Source organism: Notolabrus celidotus, chromosome 4 (genome assembly GCF_009762535.1).
Source record: "Notolabrus celidotus isolate fNotCel1 chromosome 4, fNotCel1.pri, whole genome shotgun sequence".
NCBI classification, from domain to species: Eukaryota; Metazoa; Chordata; class Actinopteri; order Labriformes; family Labridae; genus Notolabrus; species Notolabrus celidotus.
In genome coordinates, this window is record NC_048275.1 from 18,622,910 (window position 1) to 18,649,641 (window position 26,732).

Here is a 26,732-nt window from a genome sequence, read left to right on the forward strand (position 1 = left end):
CTTTGAGGGACAGTGAGGGTTGCGAGTCTTTAGCACCAATATTTTGGGGATCTCGGGCTGAAAAGTTTGGGAACCCCTGATCTAGACGATGCCTGTTGGTGACACTTTCCATTCTTCTCAAGGCAGTTCGACCTGGAATCATAAATATCAGACAGGACACATATTTGAGACAGACTTTGACACAATCTGTATCAGTAAACTATTGACACCACACACTTGAGGTTTCTTTGGACACATAATCGGTTACAACATCCCAGGATCAGGTCACCCCCAAACGGGCCCTAAATCTGGCCTAAAATGGTCTAGTGTGTGGACAGCCTTTGCATTCTTTGAAAACTACTCCTAAAAACTCTCTAAATTTAGATTTTATACTGTAGTAAAGTGAATTTGCAATTACTTTCTTCAAAAGCAGAACATCTTTAGCAACAAGCATCCAAGTGTTCTGTAGCAAGTCACAAAACTTACAACTACTCCTTAGTATTATAGCTTGAATTTCATCACAGGGGGTCTGTAAAAGTTGTTAGTTGTTTCTCTGGAAAGGCCAAAAAGAAGTTTCTTAAAGAATGATAAAGAAAACAAACATGTTACAGAAATAAACCAGTCAAATGGAAACAAAATAATTAATTGCACAAGCTGTTTGACCTTTTCTGTGTACCATATGTTTTACGCTGATTACAACATGACAACACACACAGTCATCTTTTGTTTCTTTTGAATCATCACAGAGACTAGAGTGCCTGATGCCGGCCAGCTGAGGTGGACACGTTGTCCAAAACAGCCTGTAGGAAAGACTGACGTTACAACATGACAAACACCAGCTCTGAGGGAAGGAGACAGAAGTGTTTGCTGAGATGCAGTGACATATAGGGCTGTCTGTCACTAGGGAGTGTGACAGAGCAGTCATTTAGTGCAATCACACAATAGTTTAGGAAGTCCAAACTCTGCAGAAGTTCATGGAGTTAGACCGTCCTCTCACAGCCAAATAGGATTTGTAAACCAAAGTCACATTGCCTTTCAGATAGGCTTATTCATTGGATACTGTTTTAATATACTGTGTGCTTTAGACATCAGGAATTTAATTAACCCCTTCAGACATGCCCTTTCTGAATGTAGCCGGACAGACAGATAGGCGTACACTTGTCGAGGGGAGAGACAGACAGGTAGACAGTCAGACAGGACAGAGGGGAGAGCAAGGAGCAGCAGTTAGTGAGGTAGAGAGCACTTACTGTCGGCCCTTCACTCCAACACATGAATGCAACCTTTAGAATGAGGCACGGCTGGGCTGGGCTGTGTGTGTGTATTTGTGTGTGCGTGTGTATGCATAGGGAGGTGTTAGGGATGGGGGTGTACTTGACAGTAGTTGGGGTATAGTACTTGATTGTTTATTCTTGCCTGCTGGGCTGGGCTGTTGTGCTTGAGTGTGTGTGCTTATACATGTATGCGTGTGTTTGTAAGGGGACTGTGCTTGAGTGTGCGCATGTGTATAAGTTAGCAGGCAGAGAGGGGAGACATAAAGCACAACGCTCCAGGAGCTGTGTGTGTGTGTGTGTGTGTGTGTGTGTGTGTGTATGGGGAGGGGGGCTAACAAAGGACCAGGGGTGGTCTTATGTTGTCCACACACACAAACACAATCACACAGATGCACACATAACGCCAGCTGCCGCCCACAGCCACAGCCCAGCATATCTGAATTAATAATACAGAGCCAGCCACTCTGGAATAATAGTGACTTACACACACACACACACACACACACACACACACACACACACACACACACACACACACACACACACACACACAAATTCATGCACAAAGCTTTGCACCTGTTCACTACTGCTCGACTGGACAGGGCCGAGCTGGTTAAGGTCCTCCTCACACACACAAAAACCAAAACACACACACATTCACAAACACACACACCCCCACACACTCAATTACACACACCCACACACACACACACACACACCCTAACACACACACACACACACACACACACACACACACACACACACACACACACACTCTTCATGTTGCCTGTCTGTTGTAAGCAACAGTTAGACAGCTGTGTCTGTCTCCTGGCCCTCCCCCTCTTGTTCTGAATGACAGCTTTTCCCATTGACTGATTGGTCCAGCTGCTTTACTCTTATCCTCTGATTGGTTGGTTTTTCATCCAATGAGGGGAAAGACAGAATAAGATTATGAATATGAATGCAGGATTTAAATAAGCAGCCTCAACAAAAACTAACTACTCTGTGATTCTACATGAAAAAAAAAGACTAGAAACAGTTACTGATTAAAAAAAGAAGTCATTGGTCAGGTTCCCAAAATCGGATTATTTATATTGTCAAACAAAATCTGACTGTAAAAAAAAACAGATTGGTTAAATTAAGAGGTTCCTTGATGATCGATGTGGTCAATCATTGGGGAGGATATTCGACATTTGGGTTATTTTCTGGATCAGCATTTTATTTTAAAGATCACTGATAAAATTAATTCATAATGTGTGCTACTTTAGCTCCGCATTTGCTTAAGGCAGTGCTGTATGTTGCTTGTAATATTACAGGTCAGCTGATTGGCCGTGAAAAAACAATATTGATCATCCCCTATAGTTTTGATGCTCATCAGGAGAGTTGGCAAATATCTATACAGTTAAGTTTATGTTTATAATGTTTTGTGGTACTGTTTTGAATCCCAGAAACAATAAAGGAGAATTTAGGTGTGTTAGGAATACTTAACAAGTATTGATATGGTGGTTTACAAAAACCTGGTCATGTATAAATGCTGGACCCCATGCTCTGACCTCAAAAAAGTCAACCTTTGAAAATTGAATTTCCTAAAGCTAGAGTCAAAGTATTGCAACATGTGGTCTTTCTTACATTATCATAAAGTACTGCATTATATCTTCATTGACATTACACATATTGCAAGCCCTAAATTTCACTAATACACAGCCTTTGATTTTTTTAAACAGTGTCACAACAACCTGATAAGAAAGGATGTACAGCGTTTGTAAATAAACTCCAATTACTTGCGTCATTAAAGTTCACATTAACTGAAGAGATTTATTATGCCAACACACAATGCCTTCCAAAGAAGAGAACAGAGAGGGGCAATATACCAGCAATTATAGCAATCTTATTAGCCTGCTCATTGGCGGTGTGTGCCTGTTTTAATCGCATTGGACCCACTGCATTCTGAACACAAGCAGCATGGCACTCCTAATGTTATTAGTGTTTGAATACAGAGGCTTTTTGGACTGATTTGTATTTTTAACTTGACATGCTAGACACACACCGCTCAGTTTCAATGCTTTCTATGCAATGTTCTGCTGTGCTACTTGTGTGTGTGGGTGGATGTGTGTGGATGTAGGGGGATAGAGACCATCTAACTGAGCTTTGGTAAATGCCCTTAAAGGGTTCACTGTGATCTAGAAAAACACCTGAGTTTACAACTTAAGTCAACTTAATTAATAGGCTTTTTTGGCATTAAAGTTTCAGGAATTACTCTTAAAAAAAGATTTCAACATCATCAAATATTTGGACAATACACAAAAGCAGAAATGTTAGCAATACCACAACATTAGAACTATACTGATGATGTCTTTGCTACATGTGTTTAAAAGAGAAATCCATTTTTACTTTGTTTGCTCAAAGGGTATGAATGTTTCTTGTGATACTTGTAATTTCCTGTTTAATTTCTTACATTTTTATCTGTATTTTCTTAATATTGAAGCTGTCTCAGTCCTGCTAGACAGTGATAAATTAGACCACTGACTACAGACTGTAAAGGAAAGATTAGACCGAGTAATTAGTACCGCAAATCCATAGAATCCTAATTGATTTCGATGGCTGATTTAGAAATATCTCAACAAAACCTGAAACAGGGGCCATCAGTTGGTAGCATGTGGGGAGAAGAGTGAGTTCCTTACTAACTGGAGACTGACCTGGTCTTATGTACTGTTCAAGAGGTCATACTGGGCCCAGGTGTGTCTCCTGCTACTAATAGTCCTTCTTCACTGAAGAGGCCACTGCAAACAGAAGAGCACAGAGCAGGACACCAGCTAGCAGGGCAGAAGGGTCTTCGGATAATTCACTGAGTTAGATTTTCGTTCTGGTAGAAAGCTGAACAGTTGGACTCCTGAAATCTTAACAGCCTCCTTAGGTCTTATTTAATGATTTGTTGTAACCTTCTTCTTTTTTTGAAATACAAACAAATGACTTGATATTTTGTGATTAAACAGGGCCTCGATCAAGATAATCACTTTGAAAGTTAACATTACCCATAGAGGTATTTATTTATTACATTTGGAAGAATTTAATTCTGTGTTTCTTTCTAAAAATAGAATTTAAAGAGAATCAAGAATCAAGAAAGCTTTTTTGCCAAGTGAGCTCATACACACAAGGAATTTGATGTGGTGATTGGAACACCGGCACTTAACAACAAGACAGTAGGGATAATATATATAGAAACCTAAATATAAAAATTCTAAGTAAAAATATTTGCTGTACAAAGAATTATAAAAGTACTATTTAAAAACATAAATAAATAAATTTGCCTAAGCCAGAGTTCACATTTTAGCAGATGAATACAATAATAAATTAGGTTATGGATTAGATTACAATATTGCACATGGTAATTGAGGTAAAGACAGTAGAACAGCTCAAGGTGTTATATACAGTACTTCTACCTAACTTACCATAGTGAAGCTGTAACATAAGATAAGATAAGATAAGATAAGATATTACTTTATTGATCCCCAGGGGGAAATTCAGTTGTTACAGCAACCCAGACATAAGTACAATCAAGAAAGAAAAAAAAGTCTCAATAAGGAAAATAAAATAATTAAAAATAAAGATAGATAATAAAGATAGAATACAATTTAGATAAATACAAATGTTACAAATGGATTAAATAGCAGTAATTACAGGCAGTATTAAAAATGTTCCAGTAGTGACAGGTTGACATGGTGAGATTATGGTTGGTAATGACAGATTAAGCAATATAATAAATAAATATGGGTATATAGTATGACCGTAAGTTGTTCAAACATATTGGTTAAATGTTATAAAGTGGTATAACCCTAAGTGATCCATGCATTAAGTTGAGCTCTAATAAACTGTTCTGTGAGGCCTAACAGCTGATGTAGTTTGATGGACCTAACCAGTTTATACAAGATCAGTCCTGGTGTTCTTCAGATGGTAAGGCTATGATGTGTCCACCTTCAGTATTTCCTTATGTAGGTTTATTCCTATAATGTTATGCAGTTAATGCATGGTGCTGGGGCTCAGTGTTAGAGTGGGTTGTCTCTCAATATGTGTAAATGGGATTAGTTAGTCCTGTTGGGCACTCTGTATAGCAGCTTCTGCCAACAGTGTATGAATGTGTGTGTGAATGGGTGAATACGTGAATGGGTGAATGTGACATGTGGTGTAAAGTGCTTGGAGTGGTCTTTGAACAAGACAAGGGCTAAGTAGGTGCAGTCCATTGGTTCTTCACATCCAATTGGCCAAGTCTCCCTCAACTTGGTAATGTCACAGCTACAGTCGTCTCTCTGGGCTACGACCTTTAAGCTAAGAACATTAAAGTGTGAAGTTAATTATATTTTGAACTGACAGAAAACAATGATCTCATGTACAGCCTGTAAAAGGACGGATATAGTAATTACAGTAATGACCTGAGACGGTAAGCTTGAAGCCGCTGTTGCCAAGTGACCTTCACCCACCCACTACATGTATGTGTCTGTGCCTACGTATGTAAGTATATGTGGGGGTGGGGGTGGGGGAAGTGGCTGGAGTCACAGCCTCCTGTCTGGCACAGGTGGTGTTGAGCGGCAGCCCTTCAGCTAAGATGCTAATATGCTAACGCTGTACTAATCCTAAGTGTGCTTTAGGAAGCAGCCGACCCTTCCAGCCCCCCATCAGCAAATATGAACAAACACAGATGTGAAGACGCAAACACACATTACCAGGTTACAGCAGACTGAAAGCATGCATCCAAAAGTAAACTCACAACACCAACTGACACATACTGACATGGGCCCCCATTGTATGTATACATATTGTATGCACACACACACACACACACACACACACACACACACACACACACACACACACACACACACACACACACACACACACACACAGACCGCCAGTGCTGTGAGGGGGATTAGGATGAGTGGCGTCTTGGCTGCTGCGTGTCTACCAGTCACTCTCCAGCTCTGTCAGCATCACAGCAGTATCACCAAGCTCCAGGGAGCCACCACCATCTACTGGACTCTAATGGTACTGCAGGGAAGGATAGAAGGATAGAGAGAGCGCAAGAAAAGGAGATTACAGTAGTTTACAGGAGGGAAAAGATGTGTCTTGTACAGATTCTTTTGGAAGTTTAATAATAATTCATATTAATTCAAGTATTCTGACTTATTGTGTAATCAGCTTTTGTGCATGTGTGTATGTGCATGTCCTTCTTTCTGTACCAGCTGAAGCAAAAGGGCAACAAGGCTGCCTGTATGTGTGTGTTTGTGCATTTTGTGTGTGTGTTTATGTGCATCCAGCACAGCCTACCAGGAGGCTGTGGCTGTGTGCAGCTGGCTGGATGAAATCGCTTAGTGGCCCCCAAGGGATGGCCACACTCCCATGGGTTTCCACTCAATCTGGCTGCCTTGTGGCTGCCCTGCCCTGTCCCGACTCTCTGTCACTGTCATGATCATGCCCACATGTACGCTGAGGCATCTCACTCACTCCCTCCTACAGTCACTCTCTTGCTTTTCTTTCCCTCAAACTTCACTCTTACTTTTTTCTTTTTATCTCCAGGCTGCTGCAGCAGCCACCAAGCAGTCTCCCTCTGCAACCACAGGCTCATACAATTACTCCTGAACTGAACCCTGTAAACCCAGTCATGGCTCCATCTTCAAACTGAATGAACTCTTCTTTCTTTTTTTCATTTCATCTTGTTATTTTGTTTTTTAAGCTTTGCTTCTCAAGTGGCAACAAAAACCCATTGAACTTTTACAGGTAGCACAAACAGGAGCTCTGCCATGCCATTAGTGATGGTGTATTTTAAGTACTCTTCCACACTGACGCCCACACATGTACACACAAAGAGTAACACCAGTCCAGTCCCGATGTGGTAATGAGACTAATTCACTGTAATTGGATTGGCTCAGAAGAGCTGGGATTCGCCTTAAGATGTCTGAGCAGACTGGAGTTAGAACTGCTGGGGTCGGGGTCACGCAGACCGCTATATCCTTACAAACACACAATACAGACAGCAATCCTTGCTCAACAAATATCTTTATTCATCTTCATTCATGTTTTCTTTTAAACATTGATCTGAACTGGTAAGAGTGAATGTAAATGCTCTGCAGCACTTCTTCTTGATAGCCTGTGCTGTCATGGACAGACTCTGAGACAGATGTCTTCCTCAAGCGTCTTACCGCACAATTCCCCACTTTCTTAACCCCCACTGCCCTCTCTGCTGCACGCACTCACCTCCACCACTCCCTCACTCCCTTTGATTACTTACCTGATGTTTAGCGAATCCCCCCCCCATGCATCACTGCTTTTACTCAAGTATCAGCTGCTTAATCTCACTCGCTCCAACCTAAGAAACCCCTCCCTGACTGTTGTGTCTGGCAGTGCACTGACCTTTGGTTATAAGGAGATCAACTCGGGCAGCCAGTCAATTATTCCAACTCAAACTCAAGTATGACTGCTTTCTGCTGTTCTTCTCATATGTAATTTTGCCTAGGACATATCGCCAACATGTACTCTGATACTTGGAGCCTTATTACTCCAAAAGAAGCCACGCCATACAAATATCAGAGCTGAGATAATCTTGTACACAACACAACAGCCTTCAACTAAAATGTAGTTTTAATGATGAAAAACGAGTTAATAGTCAAGTTCATCAAATTTGAGAGATTAAAGAAAGCTTGTCGAAGTTCTCAGAGCCCAAGGTGACTTTTTCCATGCTTGTGTTTGTCTTACCCAAAACTATTTACAATGATCAGAAACAGAGAAAAGAAGCATATTATTGCAGCAAGAGGCTGCAACGAAGACATGCTTAACATTTTTTATTTTCAAATTAGTGAAATGATTAATCTGTGATCAAAACTTCTTCTGTTTATCACATAATCAAAGCTTTTCAGCATTAAAACAACATTTAGTATAGTCACTTACCCAGACATCAACCTGCAGAATGAAAGAAAACAGAGAAGCTGTGAGTGCAAAATAAGTCTGTTTCTTTTTTCTATTTGGGTCAGTCAGCTTATCAGTTGGGCAACCAGTAAGCCAGCTTTTATAAACTTTTGTATATATATTGCCCCTTATATTAGTCAAAGAGTTTGTGTTTGTGTACACAAACTGAATGTGATTGTGTGTGTATGTGAAAGCATGTGTGTGTCTGCAGATGACACATTCCCCTCCCTGCCCGTGAGTTGCTGTGTATGTATGTGCTGGAACGTGGCAGAGCCTCCCCACTACCCTCTCCATCCGCCTTACCCCCCCTACCTCTAAGCACCCCCACTACCCGCCTCCCCTCCAGCTCCCAGAGTGCCAGTCACACAGCCCCGTCCCTGCGCCATCTGCATATCAGCTCCAGCCTCGGCCAAAGCATTAAATTAAATCCCTGTTTGGGTTGATTAACAAATGGCTGGTGAGCTCACATAGTTATGGAGTTATTTTTTTAATTGTCATTAAGGTTTTTTTCCCTGTGTTTTGTCAGTCTCGCTCTGTGCTGAAACGCGGCATCCGGCAAAGCAGAGCAGCAGAGGTGTGCTGGTGTCCTCAAGGAGTGAGACTGAGAGATAGAGGGGAGAGCAGAAAGTTTGTGCAAGTTTGTGTCTCATTTCGGTTCTGCCCGCTAAAGTTCAGCTCTCTCTTTTTTTTTCTGTACCTGTCGCATATTTATCCTCTCTGCATTTCTCTCTCTCATTCTCTCCATTTCCCCCCTCTGTCCTGAAATGAATGGTTAATCAGTCCGCTAATTGAGTGGCAGTTAGTTAGTGCGTTGTTGTAATTGTCCAATCAGAAAGCTTGGAACGAACACAGTCACAGCTGATTCATCTCTGTCTCTAACTGCTTATCCGCAAGCTGCAACTGGAGGATGTGCCAACAAGATTTATTTCTTCTAGAAAATTCCAAAGTAACTTAACAATATGTCTTGTTTAGTTTTTAGTCTTGGAGTTGGTTGCCCACACCCAAAAATGCACATGATAGGGTCCTGAGGGGTAGAGACTCTGTGCTGACATCCACCCCTTCTTTAGGCAAACACTTAAACCTTTGCAAAGTAATGTTGGGTATTCCTGAACTGTTTTATAAGTTACTAAATAATGAAACTGAAAGAAGCACTTTAGAATAGCTAAATTAGACTTTGTTCTCTCAGTGTTTTGAACAAATTTAGCCCAGAAGTTAAATACACTTCAAAATGGATTTTCTTATCCTCCTCAAAGTCCTCTTCACATTCATCTTTCAAGTCACCCACATTGTCCTGTTCTACTGATATCCCATCGTTCTGATGAGAAACAACAGACTCCTGTTGTCTTAAGTGCTGTGTAGTGTAGTATTTACTAATTGGCCTTAAGGGAAAAGTAAAGTTGTGCAGAAAACTAAATGAAACTGAAGTGAGGAGTCTGAAAGAGATGGTGTGGGAAGGAGACCGGCTGTTCTGTTTTCTCCAGCAGTCCAAACTAGAGACATGTGGCTCCCCAGACAAGCTGTCCAGAGTGGGAGAGCTCGCTGGACTCATTACAGGCAGGGCCAAGACGGGATAGCTTGACAGAACACCATTGGATCATTCGGAGGATTGGAACAGTCCAAACTGAATTGTGCTGGTTTGTGTGCGTGCGTGCGTGTGTGTCCATGCGCATGCCTGTGTTTGTTTGGAACGGCATGTGTGGACAACTGTCCATCTCCTCTCTCCGTCTGTGCCACCCCTGGCTGCCCCCTCCCCCGCCCCCCCAGTGGACGTGTACACACACACACAAACACACGCTCATGAACACACACACTTACACATATACACGCTGTCTCGCCTGGCCAGAAGGATTGCTTAAATGTTTTCAGTTGTACTGGACAGCTGAGCGATGAAGTGGCCAGCCACAGGCTTCCATTGGTTGGACACTTCATCTAGAAACTGACTCAGAGAAATGACTGGACTTGGACCAGCAGTCCAGTCATCACTGCCAGTTTATAATAGTTTTATCAGTTTAACTTTCTGTTTATCCTCATCCATTTTGTCAGTCAATACATCTCCTTCTCCTGTCCACTGTGAAGGTAACCAGAGTGTCTCATGTCCTCGTGATCAGTTTTTTCTACTTTAGTTTGTCAATTACAGGAACAGCTGTAAGTTCACCAACATCACAAACTATTGCCTAGAAGCTTTTTTGTTTTTTTAAGTTTTATTTTTTGGGCTTTTACACCTTTATTGATATGGGGAGAGGACAGTGGATAGGGCAGGAAAGCAGCATAGAGTGGGGGGAATGACATGCGGGAAAGGAGCCGCAGGCTGGATTCAAACCCGGGCCGCCCGCTACATGGGCGCGCAACTTAAGTCCGTGCCCTGCCTGGAAACTTTTTGAGAAGTTGGGCCATGAGCTTTCTGACTCAATGACTCTGATGTTAAATTATACTCCTCATTTAAGTCCAGGGACATTGATTGTTCTGTCTTCTTGATTTATGTTGTGTCCATCTTCTGTCATCAAGTAAAACATCTTATTTTCAATAAACTCCAAAATACATAGAACACGTCATTTTGTTAAGGACACTTACATTACTACGAGATTACCCAACATTCATTGCCTCACCAGGGAGGAAAAAAGGTCCTAACGCAAATGCTGAGCTGATTTCAAACAGATCTACTCTCCATTTTTAAATTGAAAATGGTTCAGCAAGAATTGACTTAGAAATCCATTTTTTTTGCTCTGCTTTCTCCATCCATCCTCCCACCCCTCCCATTCAGCCCCTTTCACAGCCCTCTGTTTATCAATAGCAAGTCCTCCAAAGAAGATGCTTTGTTTCTGAAAGAACAGAAGAAGGAAACGGGAGCGGAGGGGAGAGTGGGTGGATTTGTGCGAAAGAGGAAAATAGAGACTGATAGAGGAAAAGGTGTGATCTGGCAATCCTTATGACGCACCGGCACCCAACAGCTTTTTCATATCTGTCTATCTGTGTCTCCCTCTGTCCCTGTGTGGTGGTTCGAATCAGCTGCTACCCGCCCCCCCTCTCCAAACCACAACACACCATAGACACATACACCTCCAATACCAGCACCACCCAGAGGTACCGGCAGGCCCCGCAGTCGCACGGTCCCTTCGGCGGAGCAGGTGTTTTTCTGCAACGTGTTAACGAGCACGGCCTGCTGTCATTTCCGCTTTAGATGGATGTCACAAATAGAACACACACACATAACACACTCCGCCTATCCTGCTCTCCCAGCGAATTAGCCTAAGAAAGGTGATCAGAGCTGTTACCGAGCTTTGTGAGTTTGTGTTGGATACGGGTGTGTGTGTGCGCGCATTTTCATTTATTAGTCTTTACAAGGTGTGTGTGTGTGTGTGTGTGTGTGTGTGTGTGTGTGTGTGTGTGTGTGTGTGTGTGTGTGTGTGTGTGTGTGTGTGTGTGTGTGTGTGTGTGTGTGTGTGTGTGTGTGCTCGTGTCAAGGAACGGCTGGTTAATTAAAAGAGGTTGAGACGTAGAGAACATTTGTGTGCCTCTGTGGTTCTTATTTAAGTTAAATGAGAAAGTAAAATGTTTACACAGACTATGGAAAGTGTTGAGATTGTCACTTCTCCTTCATCAGAGCTGTACATCTCACTATTGCTTTAGCACACTTGCGTATGTGCTTGTGCATTTTTTCATCTCTGTATTTGTACTCATTGTACTCTTCCTACCATGTGTGAATCTGCACGTGTGTGTGCTTTAATCCATGTGTGTATCTGTGCTGCCTCCAGTAAGTGTTATCCGCCTCTGTGGTGTGGAAATGTTTGACACTCATGTAATCCTGCAGCGGGTCATCTGATAAAGCTGTGGTGCCACCTTAGTGCCAGTCTGTGCCAGCCAGTTGGGTAATACTCTGCTGCCAGCTGCTCAGCAGATGTTGTTATTTGTTGCTGCGGTCTAAGACGTGTCATCTTCCATGTGTAATCTTATCTCATCTCGTGTCATCTCCTCTCATCTCATCTTATCTCATCCCTCTTCTTTCTCCCCTCCTTGTGACCAGTGGTTTGTGTGTATCACCCTGTGTATGTCTGTGCTTGTGTGTGTTTGGTGGAGGGGGTCATCACCTCGACACCTGCCCATGTATCAGCCAGATGATGTTTCTGGCAGGGACAGTTTGGTTGTTGTGCTGGTAAACATGTTTTTGTCATTTTTTACATGATAATCCGATCTGAATCTGGCAAGCACTGTGGGAGTCATAGAGCTGCTGGATGTGTGCATGTGTGTCTGTGTAAACACTATAGTGTGTACTACATGTGTGTGATACGCTTTGGACAGATGAGCAGGCAGGCTCTTATCTGTCGAGGGAATAAAATCTGTATTTAATATCATCATCATTACTGATAATAATACTTTCTATCATCATAATCACCATTACACTGAGTGCACTACCGCCTTCAGCATCACGATTATGGTTGTGCTGATTATTTTTATTCAGCTGCATTTCCACTGAGTGTCTGTTAAAACACATTTGACTTCATTTTGCCTCTGTCTTTGTGTTCCTCCTCTGTTGCAGGTGAATACATAAAGAACTGGAGGCCACGTTACTTCCTGCTGAAGACAGACGGCTCTTTCATCGGCTACAAAGAGAAACCTCAGGACGCAGACCTGCCCTACCCCCTAAATAACTTCTCTGTAGCAAGTATGTTACCTACCATACATGTATCCTAATCCTTTTTTTATTTTTATTTATTTTATTTAGATTTTTCAAAAGTGCAAGTACACAGAGACATAAGACAAAACATAAACAGACATAGGAAAGAAAAAATACAATATAATAGGAGAGACCACAACACTGGACATGACACTAGTCGGGGGTTGGGGGGGTACATGATAATTCATAACCAATTCATGATGGGTGAGTTCAGGTACACAACAAAACAGCAGCAGGTAGATAACAATAAGGAAGATTCTCCTTGCAGAGGACCATGAACACACATAATTACAGTACACAGCTCTTAACCCAGACCTCTCCTGACAATGTCCCAGAGCCCACTCAGACCTCAGTCAGAGTCTTTTAAGAGACCAGCAGCTCTCTCTCCATATTTAGCAGGTCATGGTAATCCTCCAGCCATGAGTCCTTCATGAAGCATGCTGGCTTTCGCTCCTTCCAGTTAAGAAGAATCAGTCTTTTAACCGTAAGGCACCCAAGGGCCCACAGGCGTGTGACAGCAGGGCTAGTTTTAGTCTGGTGCTTATAGCCCAAAATGCAAACAGAAGGGGAGAAGGGAAGAACAGTATGCAAAATTCCTGTCATGACGGCATGCACTTCTGACCACAAGGACTTAACAGCAGGACACTCCAATAGCAAATGTAGTAATGAGCCACGATGGCCACAGTTATACCAACATAAAGCAGAGGCATTGTCAGACATCTTCAAAGACTCTTACCGATGTAACATAGGCTCTGCATAAAATCTTGTATTGAATAATCCTAATAATATGTAATAATAATGATAATGCATCCTAATCCTAATGTACCTGCTTCTCTTTCTTGTGTTCACACAGAACCAAAATGTTGAGTGGCAAATACACAATCCCCTTCTCTTACGTATAGAAATTGCAATCAAGCAGCAGCTTTGAGTTCTGGGATTTAGTATAACAACTCATTGATATCTTGGTTTCCTTTGTTTAACACCATCATTATGTTGAATTATTTACTTTTAGAGGCTCAATCCACATCAAAACGATGCACCTAATTCAGGAATCAAAAACACAATAAAATCACCAAAAAAAGGAAAAAAATTGGGCCCTTTTTTTCTTTTTAAGATTATTTTTTAGGGATGGCTTTAATCCATATTCGATAGAACAGCTTGAAAGAGACTGAAAATGTGGGGAAGGAGATGTGGGAATGACATGCACCAATTATGCAGGTACCACAAATCAATCCTACGACCAATGCAACAAGGTTTGTAGACGCCGTAGGAGGGCACCTGCTCTACCAACTGAGCTAACTGGCGTCCTCTTAAGCAGCCTTTGATGATCATTTAGATTTTGAAGTTTAATAATTAAAGACAGGAAATTTATATTGGTCCAAGTACCTGCTTTCTTCCCATTTATACACCAGCCAGGCACGCTCTGTGTAGGGCCACAATGAACAGTGAAGATTGGGGGTCGAAAAAGTATTGATACAGCAATATCAACATGACTTGGGCAAAACAATAATTGTACCACAAATATTGATATTTTACCAGTATCAAATCTACTTGATTTCTTCAATGCTTATGCAGAACACCTCTGTCGCATAACATACCATGTATTTTATCCCTGCAAGAAAAATTCAGTTTCCGCAAGGACACTTCAGCAGAGGTTTGAACCCTTATCTTCAAGATTAAAGACATACAGTATATTAGCCTGCATTCTCTACTTGATTTCTTCAATGCTAATGCAGAACACCTCTGTCACATAACATACCATGAGATGTTGCTGAAATGTTCATGTGGCTTCAACGCAGGGAGCCATAGTAAAATGGTACAACAGTTTATTGCATTGTGTCATGATGATGTGTCAAAGCATCTTATCAGTCATCCGTCTTCACAGTAATGCTGTGCTTTACAGATTTCACTGATGGCTCTAATTAACCATTTATCAGAATATCATCTGTCTGCACCTGGTTAACAAGCTCCATCACATCGATGACATGTGTAATTAACCAGCTAATGAGTTAACAGGATTCATTTTAATGTGCCTTGGTCTCATTACCATCAACATCACCTCTCATTGTTCATTCATAAATGCAGATTGGTAGTTAAACTTTGCCTCTGCTTTCCAGTCGCTTCGGCTTTTAAATTAAAATGATGTTCGCTCGTAAAAAGGGTGGCATAATGACTTTTTACATTTACACAATGATCTTTGACATGAAGGCTGACTACACCTGACACTTTTAAGACTCTGGGGCTTTTTTTCCAGCTTGATTCTTTAGGCCGAATAAACACATCAATGTTGGGTCAGCTATTTGAAACAGATTCCTAAGGTCATGTTTTTATGTTTGAAGTTAAAGCTGGGGTTGTTAGTCAGTTTTAGATACGTTTTTTGTTATACTAGTTAAAATGATCTTTATGTCTCGTTGGCAATCAATACATAATGTGTTCTTAAAAAAGAGTGAATAAAGCCGCTATCTACAGCCGGAGTAAACCTGGGAAAACACCAACCAATCCCTGCCATTAGGAGCCAAATTATGAAACCAATCAAATCCTGTCCTGCCGTTCTGCCTGCCTCCTGTGCGTACATTTCATTTTTGTTTGTGTTTTTATCTTTCACTATGATAATGTTTTGGTGTTTTCTTACTGCTGAGTGAGACATGAGTTGAAGTAGTGCAAAACACAAACGATAAGCTGAGGACCGGTTTTGAATCAGTCACGATCATATGGTTGCGAATCAGCGGCGCTCGTGCATGTGAGCGGGGGCGTCGTTTTGGTGGAGCACCAAGGGGAGGAGGGGAGGGGGGTTAGACGGAGTCTTGAGGAAATGCTACATTCAAATTCATGCTAGTTTTCCGTGACTATCAGCCCCAGCTTTAAGTTTTCTTAATCACCAGACTCTGCAGCTTTGCCATAGCTATTTTAAACTAGTGTTTAATTTACTGTGGCATACTCAATGCACTAATTAAGACACATTAATCAGTAATGAGATTCAGAAATTCAGGTATGCATATAATGATTAGTTAAATATTGATGTATTGTAGGTTTTTATCACCCAAAACATAATGATACTAGTTTTTATGATTGGTATCTAAGACCCATAGGGGTTTAAAAAAGTGTTGTCATAGAAATATTTTTTAAAAATGTATTACTGTTGATTTATCTACTATATAATACTCAACATCTGTCCCAAAAGCCAAACAAAAGCTGAGTTAAGAAAATACAATCAATAACTAAATGGTACACTATCAATATTGTTAATACTGCAAGGGCAAGGGAGACCACTTCTGACTTGTTTAGATTTGAGAAAGTAAACAAGCTCATCTAACTGATTGATTTAACGGAAAATGAAATCAAAAATCCACCCATTTTTATATTGGCTTCCACAGTTGTTCTGGATTTACTTTGACGTATTCATAGTTAAAACTGGAATACTGTGCATGCACTGACATGTGGACATACCATCTATCACTGGTGCTTTATCAACATATAAATATAATCAATAGACTCGAGAGAAATAAAGTCAACAGGTGGGACTAGTTAAATCTTGTTGCAAATTGAAGTTAAAGGCATTCAAAAATAAACAGGGCAGTGAGGATCGCTGATAGAGGACGTGATTGAAGAGTTGGGAAGGTTAGAGCAAGGGAATAGTTGAAACGTCAGAGAGAACGTTTAAGAATGGCATATCAAAATATGGAGGAGTAGAAAGAAATTCAGGAGTGTAGAAGGGGGGGGGACAAGGACGGGAGAATGAGCAATGAGAGTCGAACAGAGGGGAAGAAAAGTATGAAAATGTGGGGAGGGGAAAGAAGGGAGAGAGAAGACAAGAGATGGAAGGATGATTAGGGTGGAGAGAAATAGATAAGAGCCGGCGTGAGGGATGTAGAGTGAGGCTTTTCTGGAAGGGGGAAAGGAACGATGGAGGATGAGGGAGGAGAAGAGGATCATCAGTGCCGAACAGACAGGGAGGAGGAGATGAAGACAGGATTGGAGAATGAGGAAAAAGAGGGGAGAGGAAAAGAGTTTGTGAAGAGGACAAGCCAGGCCATACATCCGGCCCCGGCTGCTTGGCACAGCGCTGGCACTGCCACATCTGTTGCCCAAAGCTGGGAGGCCAGGTGGCGTGTGTGTCTACATGTGTGTGTACTCCTGTGTGTGTTTGTGTGTGTTTGTTTATGCATGTGCGTTTGTGCCTGTGTGTGAGTGTTTATGTGTGCGTGAACAACAGAAGTGGTCAGATGGAACAGAGATGGTACAGGCCTGTTCCCTGCAGAGGGACTCATACATACAAGCCTGTCGCTCACACACACACACACACACACACACACACACACACACACACACACACACACACACACACACACACACACACACACACACACACACACACACACTGATGCATGAACTCACACATACCCTCTAAACCGCTATACAGATTTCACAATTGCCTGCTGTGGCAAACAACCCAATTTCAGTGAACATTCAAACTTCAATATCACTTTTGTTTGTTTGTGAGTCTGCGTGTGTGTGTGTGTGTGTGTGTGTGTGTTTGTTTTTATGTGTGTGTGAGTGCTTCTTTTTTTTCTTTTGGCATCAACAATAGCATGACCTTGTGTCTGGCAGCACAGCAGGCCACGTTCACGAGTCAGGTACTATCTTCTTGGTGTGTGTGAGGGTGTGTGTTCGAACATACATTGAAACTCTGCTGTGCGTACGACCTGAGCCGTGTTGTCATTAACCTTCCTGTCTATATTTAGGCTGAGCCATGACGTGCTGTGCTGTGCCACACTTAAACAGAAAGTAATTGAAAGAAGGGATAGGCTGAGGATGAGACGAGGGAAGACGAGAGGGAAAGAGTGGAGGACAGACGAGGGTGAGGAGAGACTGGCAGGAGACAACATGAGAACAGGAGGGAGGAGAAAGCAAGAGAAAGAGAATGGGGTTGTGATGTATGTAGAACAAAGGAGAAGTGGGCGAGATGAGGGGTCAGAAGATGGATCATTATGTTCCTTTTGCAGCAGCTCTTGTCCCCAATAAGCCGAGACACTGCTGAGGGACAATGAAGATGCACTCCTTCCCACAGCGATCTTACAGCCCCATCTGGCTATGTGTGCGTACGTTTCTGCATTTGTGTACTGTATAATGCATTTGTGTAATAATGGCCTACTGTATCACCCATTCCCACAGAAATGTGTCTCTTCAGCTTTTCACCAGATGCGTATGTGCTGCAACACATAATATACTTTGGCTCAGGAAAAGCACCTTTATTTAAAGCAGCAGTGCTTGAGGTTATTGATTTTACTTCTTTTTTTTTTTCCTGCAGAAATTTTTGTCACGTTAGAGATTTCACGAGGTGCCAATTAAAGGAACAATGTCTGCTTTTATATTCGAATCTCAGTGAGCTTTGGTATTGAAACAGTAAATTAATCTGCAATCATGAATCAATTAAACCTCATTGGTTAAATGCACTTCTGGTCAAGTAAGCTGTCTGATTAAATCAAAGTTTGCGCCCTTTCCGGGGCGCTGGTGGCCTAGCGGTCTAGGCGCCCCACATACAGAGGCTACAGTCCTTGTCGCAGGGGTCGCCGGTTCGATTTCCGTCCGGTCGACCATTTCCTGCATGTGTTCCCCCACTCTCTACTCCCCACATTTCCTGTCTCTCTTCAGCTGTACTATAAAATAAAGGCAAAAAGGCCAAAAATATAACTTAAAAAAAAAAAAAGGTTTGTGCCCTTTCTGTTACTTCATTCAGATTTCTTCAGCTTTCTTCAGTCAGCACAACTATTTACAAGTAGCATAAAGTTAAGATTGCTGAGAAAAAAATAAATAAAATAAAATTGTGACTTAACAATAGACGAAAACATAAAGATACTGAAGCATGCCCTTGACACACGTGTTCACTGTTTTAATAAAAATTCAAATGGACTGAGATGTTTACTTAACCTAGAAACAGACTGGAATGGTATTATCTTATCAGTACAAACTACACCAAACTACATGGAACTGAATGCACCTCTATCAGATCCTTAATCCAAGTACAGTTATAAGCTCTGAGCCCTTCAGATGTCTGTTTTCTCTCTCACTTATTGAGCTTTTAAAGCTGACACACTGATGTAATTGAACCTCTTTCTGTCTGTCTGTCTGTTTCAGAATGTCAGCTGATGAAGACGGAGAGGCCGAAGCCAAACACCTTCATCATCCGCTGCCTCCAGTGGACCACCGTCATCGAGAGGACCTTTCACGTGGACTCGCCTGATGAGAGGTCAGTTCCTCAAAGAATCAAGAGTCTTTCTCAACAGCATCCTGCAGTTGTTCAGTAAAACAGCAAAGATGTCGGAGGGGAGAAAGCATTAATCATATACATCTGGCTAAGCTGTGATGATTAATATTCACATGCTCCTAGAGCTGTTCAACTAGACCTTTCTTTTTTGTGAAAAAAAAACTTTTCTCAGGAAAAAATTAAGTTTTTCCAGGAGTGAAAAAATAAACTTTTCATGTGCAGGTAGTGTCTTAGAGCTCAGACATTTTTGACATTCAACATTTCTCTCACATCAGCAGTTGGGTCAAATATTTGATTTTAAAAGCCAGTAAAAGCAAATATAAATTCATTTTTGTCTTGAGGAGGCGCTCTGTTGCTTGGGTTGACTAACTTAAAGTCTTGAATGGATATCAGACATACTAAAATATTATGCTCAAGGGTTTAAGTTAAGGAAGTAAAAAAATGAGCTAAGCGCGGAACTTGCTTACCTTAAAAACATCTCGAGACTAGGCTAAAAAATATATATAATAATAATATATATAAAATAAAAATACATATATATATATAAATCATTCAGGTAAAAGTACCATCAAGGGCAGAGGCATGTGTGAAGAGTTTTGTACCGTTAAGAGTCTATGTGTTTTTTTGGTGTGTGTCTTTGAGGGAAAGAGAGAGGGTGAGAGAGACAGAGTGGAAAGGAGACCTTTCAAGTAGCGTTGGCATAAATTCTCCAGCTGCTCAGTTCCTTTCTGAGGAGCTGAGGTGTTTATCTCCAGAAAATGAACAGCTTTGCCCAGAAGACCACAGATGCTTCTGTGCATCCTTTGAGTTTGTGTGAGTGTTTTTTATGTGTGTGAGTGCTGCAGCTGTCTGTCCAACTTTGTCTTTGTTATATATTGCTTTATAATAGTTTTGCCTCTAAACAAAAAAAATAGTAGAGTTATTATACAGCTAATAACTTTTTAAGCAATATTTTAAATATTCTTTACAGTATGCTGATCTGTAGAGGGAGCTCTTCAAACTCCAGATGTGTTAGTGCTGGATGTGAAAGTGTGTGTGCGTCACTGAAGTTTAAATGTCTTCAAAAGAAGTGTTAGCCACAACTGGGTGTCTGTGCTACTGTATGTGTTTGTGTGTGTGGTTGTGTGTTACTGTATCTGTTGTACTGTACCAGAGCTGGCAGGGCTCCAGCTACCACAGTCCCAGCCGTGAGCAGGGAGGGTGGCACGTGTTGGCAAGGCGCCCGACTGTAGGCAGGCCCATTATCTCTCATTAGCAAAAAAAAAAAAAAAAAAACTCATTATACAAAAAACACTCAAACCAAGAGAGAGAGCATTTATCTGCTGCCTGACCTTGAGAGAGTTCCCATTGCTTTTCATGTAGCTTCACGCACACACACACAGACACATCATGGGTGCCACAAATTGAGTGCTCCATTGTTGTATGAGGAGTGTAACTTGAGTTTGCCCTTGTTTTGCAGTGTGTAGGGTATGCTCAGAAGTCTTTGCAGTAGAAAAGGATTCAGATCTTAAAAACACAAACACACACTGCTCTGTTTAAGTTCAGATGGATGTTCCTCCAGATCCCTCAAGGAAACATATGGGCATCTAACTCAAAACAAAACAAAAGACACAAGGGTGATCGTTTGGGAGTCAAACAGGTTTCATTATTATGATCTCCTCTCACAGCTTACACTGGGTAAGTGTATTTGAAAGAGAGCACTGGTAAATCCCAGCTCTCTTCTCCAGAGTCCCGAGGATTTCTGAATATTTGAGTATCATCTTCGGTTCACCTCAGTTCAAGCTTTCCAGTCTTTTATGCTAACATGTAACCCTTGCTTGTAGCACAGGATTAACACTGTTTGAGTGAAGATCAGTGGGAAGCAAAATCAAAAGAGAACTCTTCCTGAGCCCAGTTCAGACTACAGGGAACAAGTTTTCATTTTTTGTCAAAAATCTGAACTTTTTATTGATAAAACAGCACAATCAATCGTGTCTTTAGATAGACTTAACACGATTAACAATTTCAGGTCTGATAAAACCCCAGAAATATTAAAAACTTCTGTTTTAGTCTCATTTACTCAGTGTTTCTCTCTCTCTCTCTCTCTCTCTCTCTCTCTCTCTCTCTCTCTCTCTCTCTCTCTCTCTCTCTCTCTCTCTTCTCTCTCTCTCTCTCTCTCTCTCTCCTCTTATCTCCCATCAAAGCAGAGGGATGTTTATGTGTATAAACCATTATATTCATCATCATTAAGTACAGTTAACATGTCTACATATCCTGATGCATGGCTGGCCTTCTGCTACATATGATGACCACACACACACAACACACACACACACACACACATACTCACACATTCACACAGATTTTCTCCCAACAGATGTTGAACAACACCGCTAATGGAAAGTCAATGGGGAGGAACAATGTTAGCAAACAACAATGCATTGTTCCCTCTAATACATGGGTGTGTGTTTATGCACACACTTACTCATCCTCTCACACATACACACAGACACTTCGCGCACACACTCTCTCTCACACATGCACAGACTGGTAGGCATTAGTTCTGCTCCATGATCATTGCTCATTTGGTTGATTCTCTAGCTGACCATGTTTCCTCTCTGTTAAGCAAAAAGGTGTTTATGTTAATTGAAAACATTTTAGGGCCTTTTAAAAACCTGGTTAAATAAGAGCACCAGCCACTCTATTGGACAACCTATTGGAGCAGTATGAAATGTGATACTTGTAACACATATTCTGGTCGAGGCTGTTTCAACATACAGTATGCACTACTTTAATATGTATAAGCATACTGTTTGATCGGGGTCGGACCAAAGCAAGACAGAATCACAAAAGGCCATGACAAAATTAGTAACAACAGGAACAGCTGTACAGTTTGATATTTTCTTAATAAGAAGCCCCACGATGCCTTTTGAAAATGATCAGTTTCTATTAACACTGTATTGGGATTATGTTTATTCAGTGAGTTAAAAGTAAACATTATTATTAGTTTGATTGATTTCACTTTATTGACTCAAGAGGAAGCTACATTATGTAAAATACCACAGGATACAGTTTTTGTGATTTTAAAAGATTTTTTAGCTTCAATTCCAAATCAATTTGCAGATCATCTTCCTGGTCAGTCAAGGTCCAATGAAAAGGCAGAACATTCTGTAAAGCACCTTTTGTATCTTCCCTGAGACCAAGAGGTCATATTCTGATTGCTGGTTCAGTATTTTTTTTCTCAAGTCAACCGACTGACAGCTTCCAATCAGAATAACAAAAAGTAGAGTGGATAAAGACACACAGTTTCATACCTGAGAGGTTGGAACCAGCAGGTGTTTGGTATTTTCACCGAAAAGTCACAAAAAATTATCAATTGATCATTACAACAGCTGCCAGTTAATTTGCTGTCAAAAGACTTGGTGTTGCAGCTTTAACCACGACCGTTCTGAAATTAAAGAAGACTTGTGAGATGTAGCTTCAGTGTTTCATTAAACTTTGTCCTATTGTGTGTTGTGAACTTAGAGATGAGTGGACGGAGGCCATCCAGATGGTGGCTGACAAGCTGCAGAGACAAGAGGAGGAAAGGATTCAGTGCAGCCCCACCTCTAACATCGACAACATGGTCGAAGAGGAGATGGATATATCCACAACCCACCACAAACGCAAGGTAACACACAACAACAGACAGTCACAGGGTGTTTTAACTCACTAAGTTTAGCATATTGAAAGCTCAAACTAGAGACATTTTGCAGCTTTACTTTTTGTGTTTATTGTCATGTAAAGATTGATTACCTTTTGACTGCCTGCCTTTAAAGTAGTCATTTTATGTCCCGTGTCGTGGAATTTGAGAAACTTAGCTTATTTTCTGGATACATGATTGTAGTCCTCAAATAAGGTGTCCTCAATGTCAGGTATTATATTAGCCATAGGACTGAAGCATTTCTATAATACACAGCCCTATAATATCAGTAGGATTAAAGCTTTAACATAACATATTTTAACTTGAAACATTAATGATTCATTGAGGCATTGATCTTCTCTTTCCATTCAAAGACAATGAGTGACTTTGATTACCTGAAACTGCTCGGAAAGGGAACCTTCGGCAAAGTGATTCTTGTACGAGAAAAGGCAAGCGGGAAGTACTACGCCATGAAAATCCTTAAAAAAGAAGTGATCATAGCCAAGGTTAGTACAGAAGCTGTTCATCTTTTGGTCAAACTTAATATTCAAGTATTTGATCCTGAATACTTTAAATTGTGAGTAGGAGTCAGTGTGTGATATTTTAATGCATGTTGCTGTTCCGCTCCCTTCTCAGGTAGTTGTTTAGATAAAAATGTTTTTACCCTATCTGTGCAGGATGAAGTGGCTCACACACTCACAGAAAGCAGAGTACTTAAAAACACCAGACACCCTTTTCTCACTGTAAGTACCTCATGTAAACAAAACACATACGGTTTAAAATTAGACATGTGTATGCAAATGTACTGACATCTGCAGAAGTGTCACACATACACACACACACACACACACTCTCACAGCATATTGATCCTATACATACCTGAGTCTCTCGAGGCTAATTATGAGTGAAGAACCATATTGTTGTACATTAACGGCTGTATTTGTTTGCCATACATTCAGCCTTTGATGTAAACATCCACACCTTAGCAGCTACTCATATTTATCACACACTGTTCACACACACACAAACACACATACACACACACACACACACACACTGTTTTGAGAGCAATTACAGTTCGCATTTGAGTTTACCCCATCGCACCTGCAGCCACAAAGAGATACGGGCAACTGTTCTTTTGTTTAGCAGCTTTGTCCCTCCAAAGAAAATATGCACACAAACTTACTTGCTTTGAATGATAAAATACAGACATAAACAGTTACAAGCTATAAATGATCACGTTTTGGTGCCCCTGCTATTATACATAAAATAAGGCCAGACCTTTGTCTGTGCAGATTGCTCAGTTATTGTCCTCACTGGCTTTGTATAGTGAGTGCATTGTGGAGACAGGTGCTTTATACCTTATTTGACTAAAAAATTATATTATTTGATGCAAGTCATTGCTATGTGCAAATCTGTGTGTCTATGCTGTTCCCAAAATAATACAGAAAAGTATTGTGTCAGTAAATAGGTCCTGGTAGTTAGCACTTGTTTGGTATACTTAGTAACACTCTGGGATTAATCTAGTTCACATTGTACTTGTAAAATTAAATACATGTGACTACACAGTGGCAAGTTAGCAAGCGAACAGAGTGACAGACAAGATCAGCATCGGACTGTAGTGGATAAAACTGTACAGACACTTATACATCGTGGTAATGTTTGTGTGTGTGTGGTTCTTGTTACAGTCATTGAAGTATTCATTCCAGACTAAAGACCGCCTGTGTTTTGTCATGGAGTATGTAAATGGAGGAGAGGTAAGACACACACACACACACAAACCACACACACACACACACACACACACACACACACACACACACACAAACACACACACACACACTGTGTACTTGCTTTAAACACCAAGTTAAACCACAGTGTTGCCTCACTACCTTACATTGAATTTGCACCTACTTCACTGTAGGGCAAGAGCTGTATCAAATGTCAGGTGACAAAAAACATATATGGGCTTCATATTTTTATTTCAAACTGAAGACTCTTCCGTCTTAGTTTTGATCAGTAAGAAACAAAGTTTTTTTTCAGACAAATCTGAAGTTATAACTTTTGGGAAAACACACCTCTCCACCCCTCCATATAGCTAACTTGGTCCACTTCAATAACATCAAAATTAATGTTCAAAATCTGAGTCATATTTGATGCAGATGTTGGTTGAAAGGCTCATGTTCTCCCTCTGATTAACACAAAGTTATTCATGCTTTTATTTTTCTTGTTGTTCTATTGTAATGCACTTTATACCAGCGTCACTCAGAGCTCAATCCAACCACTCCAGATAGTTCAGAGTGCTGCTCTAATTTCAACACACACCTACAAATTCCAGCGAACCACTCATGTTCTTACCAGAATATATTAGTTACATGTTTTTTTTAATCATACTGATGTTTTGATTTTATATATTAATTTCAAAGATTAAATCAACCTGCTCCAAAATACACTGGAGAACTTTTGATCCATGTGCCGGGGTGTTCCCTTAGATCGACTGATGCAGCTCTGCTAGTTGTACAAAGCTCCCAGTGTGTTAACACAGGTGACTGGGCCTTTTTAGTTAGAGCCTTTAGACTGTGGAACTCTCAGCCAAGCACAATAAGACAAGTCTCATATTTAGCTTCTTTTAAATCTTCCTTTTAAACTTTTGTGGAACATCTTGTTTAATTTCTTAAATTAACAGCTAGTTTTGTTCATCTTTTTACCCCTGTACTTTTGAACTGTCTTTCTCATGTGTTGTTTAATCGTCTTACCTTGGTATTATCTGTGAAGCACTTTGTAACTTAGTTTAAAAAAGTGCTTTATGAATACAATTTAAATTGTTATTTGTTTTGGAGTGGTTCACAGCTTTAAAGAAATATCAAGTGCTTTAGATGCCACCTTAAGATGAAAACTAAAATCAACAAATAATCATGTAAATAAAGGTTTAAATTGACTTCCTGAAAAATCAACGTGGTTTATAAATGTGTCCCAAAGATGTACGCACAGTTTTTACATGGAGCAGTTACGTTTAATCACAGGTGTGTGAATCCACAACACCAGTTCAACAAAGGAATTTTGAGACGTACAAACACTCGAGAGCTGCTGAAGTTTGACTGTTCGATTGCTGTCTAACAGTTGATTTGCCAACCAACTGGCCTCTGGCTCGCCTTCCTGTCTCTCTTCCTTGCTCCATCCGTCTCCTGCTTGTGTCTATTTATGAACACACCTATGGGGCAGATATAGCCAGAATGACAGTCGGAGATGAAATGAGTTTGGATTCCAACACTCCTCCACTTCTCAGATTTTTAATCGGGGCCGTTTTTTGCAATCTTGGTTCATTCCCTCAGTGTAACTGTCACCTGCTCCCCTCCCAGTTAGTTAGGAAGTTCAGCCAGCGCCAGGCCTGAGCACACACTCACACACTCAAACACACAGATAACACCAGCAGACACACTTAGACCAACGCGCACACACACACACACACACACACACACACACACACACACACACACACACACACACACACACACACACACACACACACACACACACACACACACACAGCAAGTTTTACCTCAACGGACAAATTGTGACCAAAGATGCCTCACAAACAGGCGCACACACACACACACATGTACACACATACACAACCCATTACAAACCTGCTACAGTCACAGCTGCCAGTACACTGATGAAGGCCCACCTGTCGTGTTACCCCGTCTCACTGCAACCCCCATCCCACACACACATACACACACACACACAGACACACATTAAACACGGACACCATTCGAGCAAGGTGGTCTGTGAGCATCACTCCAGCGGCCATATGCAAACCTCCCTGAACAATTAATGGAGGGATGTGTGCCCCTTGTCCTCATGGGTAATTTGTACTGACTTGACTGGTGCGCCGCAGCAGGCTGATGTCATTTTAGTGCCACATGT

At 41.1% G+C, this 26,732-nt stretch overlaps 1 protein-coding gene across 3 annotated transcripts in view; it reads left to right on the top strand.

Annotated features, from left to right (window-relative positions):
* Positions 1-26,732, top strand: part of akt3a (v-akt murine thymoma viral oncogene homolog 3a) — a 58,825-nt gene that overhangs the window by 17,573 nt on the left and 14,520 nt on the right. For all 3 annotated transcript variants that reach the window (XR_004631001.1, XR_004631000.1, XM_034681643.1), the window contains exons 2-7: positions 12,739-12,864; positions 19,012-19,123; positions 22,646-22,790; positions 23,177-23,308; positions 23,480-23,545; positions 24,491-24,559. Coding sequence is in view for 1 of the 3 variants with exons in the window: in XM_034681643.1 (XP_034537534.1) it covers positions 12,739-12,864; positions 19,012-19,123; positions 22,646-22,790; positions 23,177-23,308; positions 23,480-23,545; positions 24,491-24,559 (650 nt within the window). In the remaining 2 variants the exon portion in view is untranslated. The remainder of the gene's footprint in view (positions 1-12,738; positions 12,865-19,011; positions 19,124-22,645; positions 22,791-23,176; positions 23,309-23,479; positions 23,546-24,490; positions 24,560-26,732) is intronic.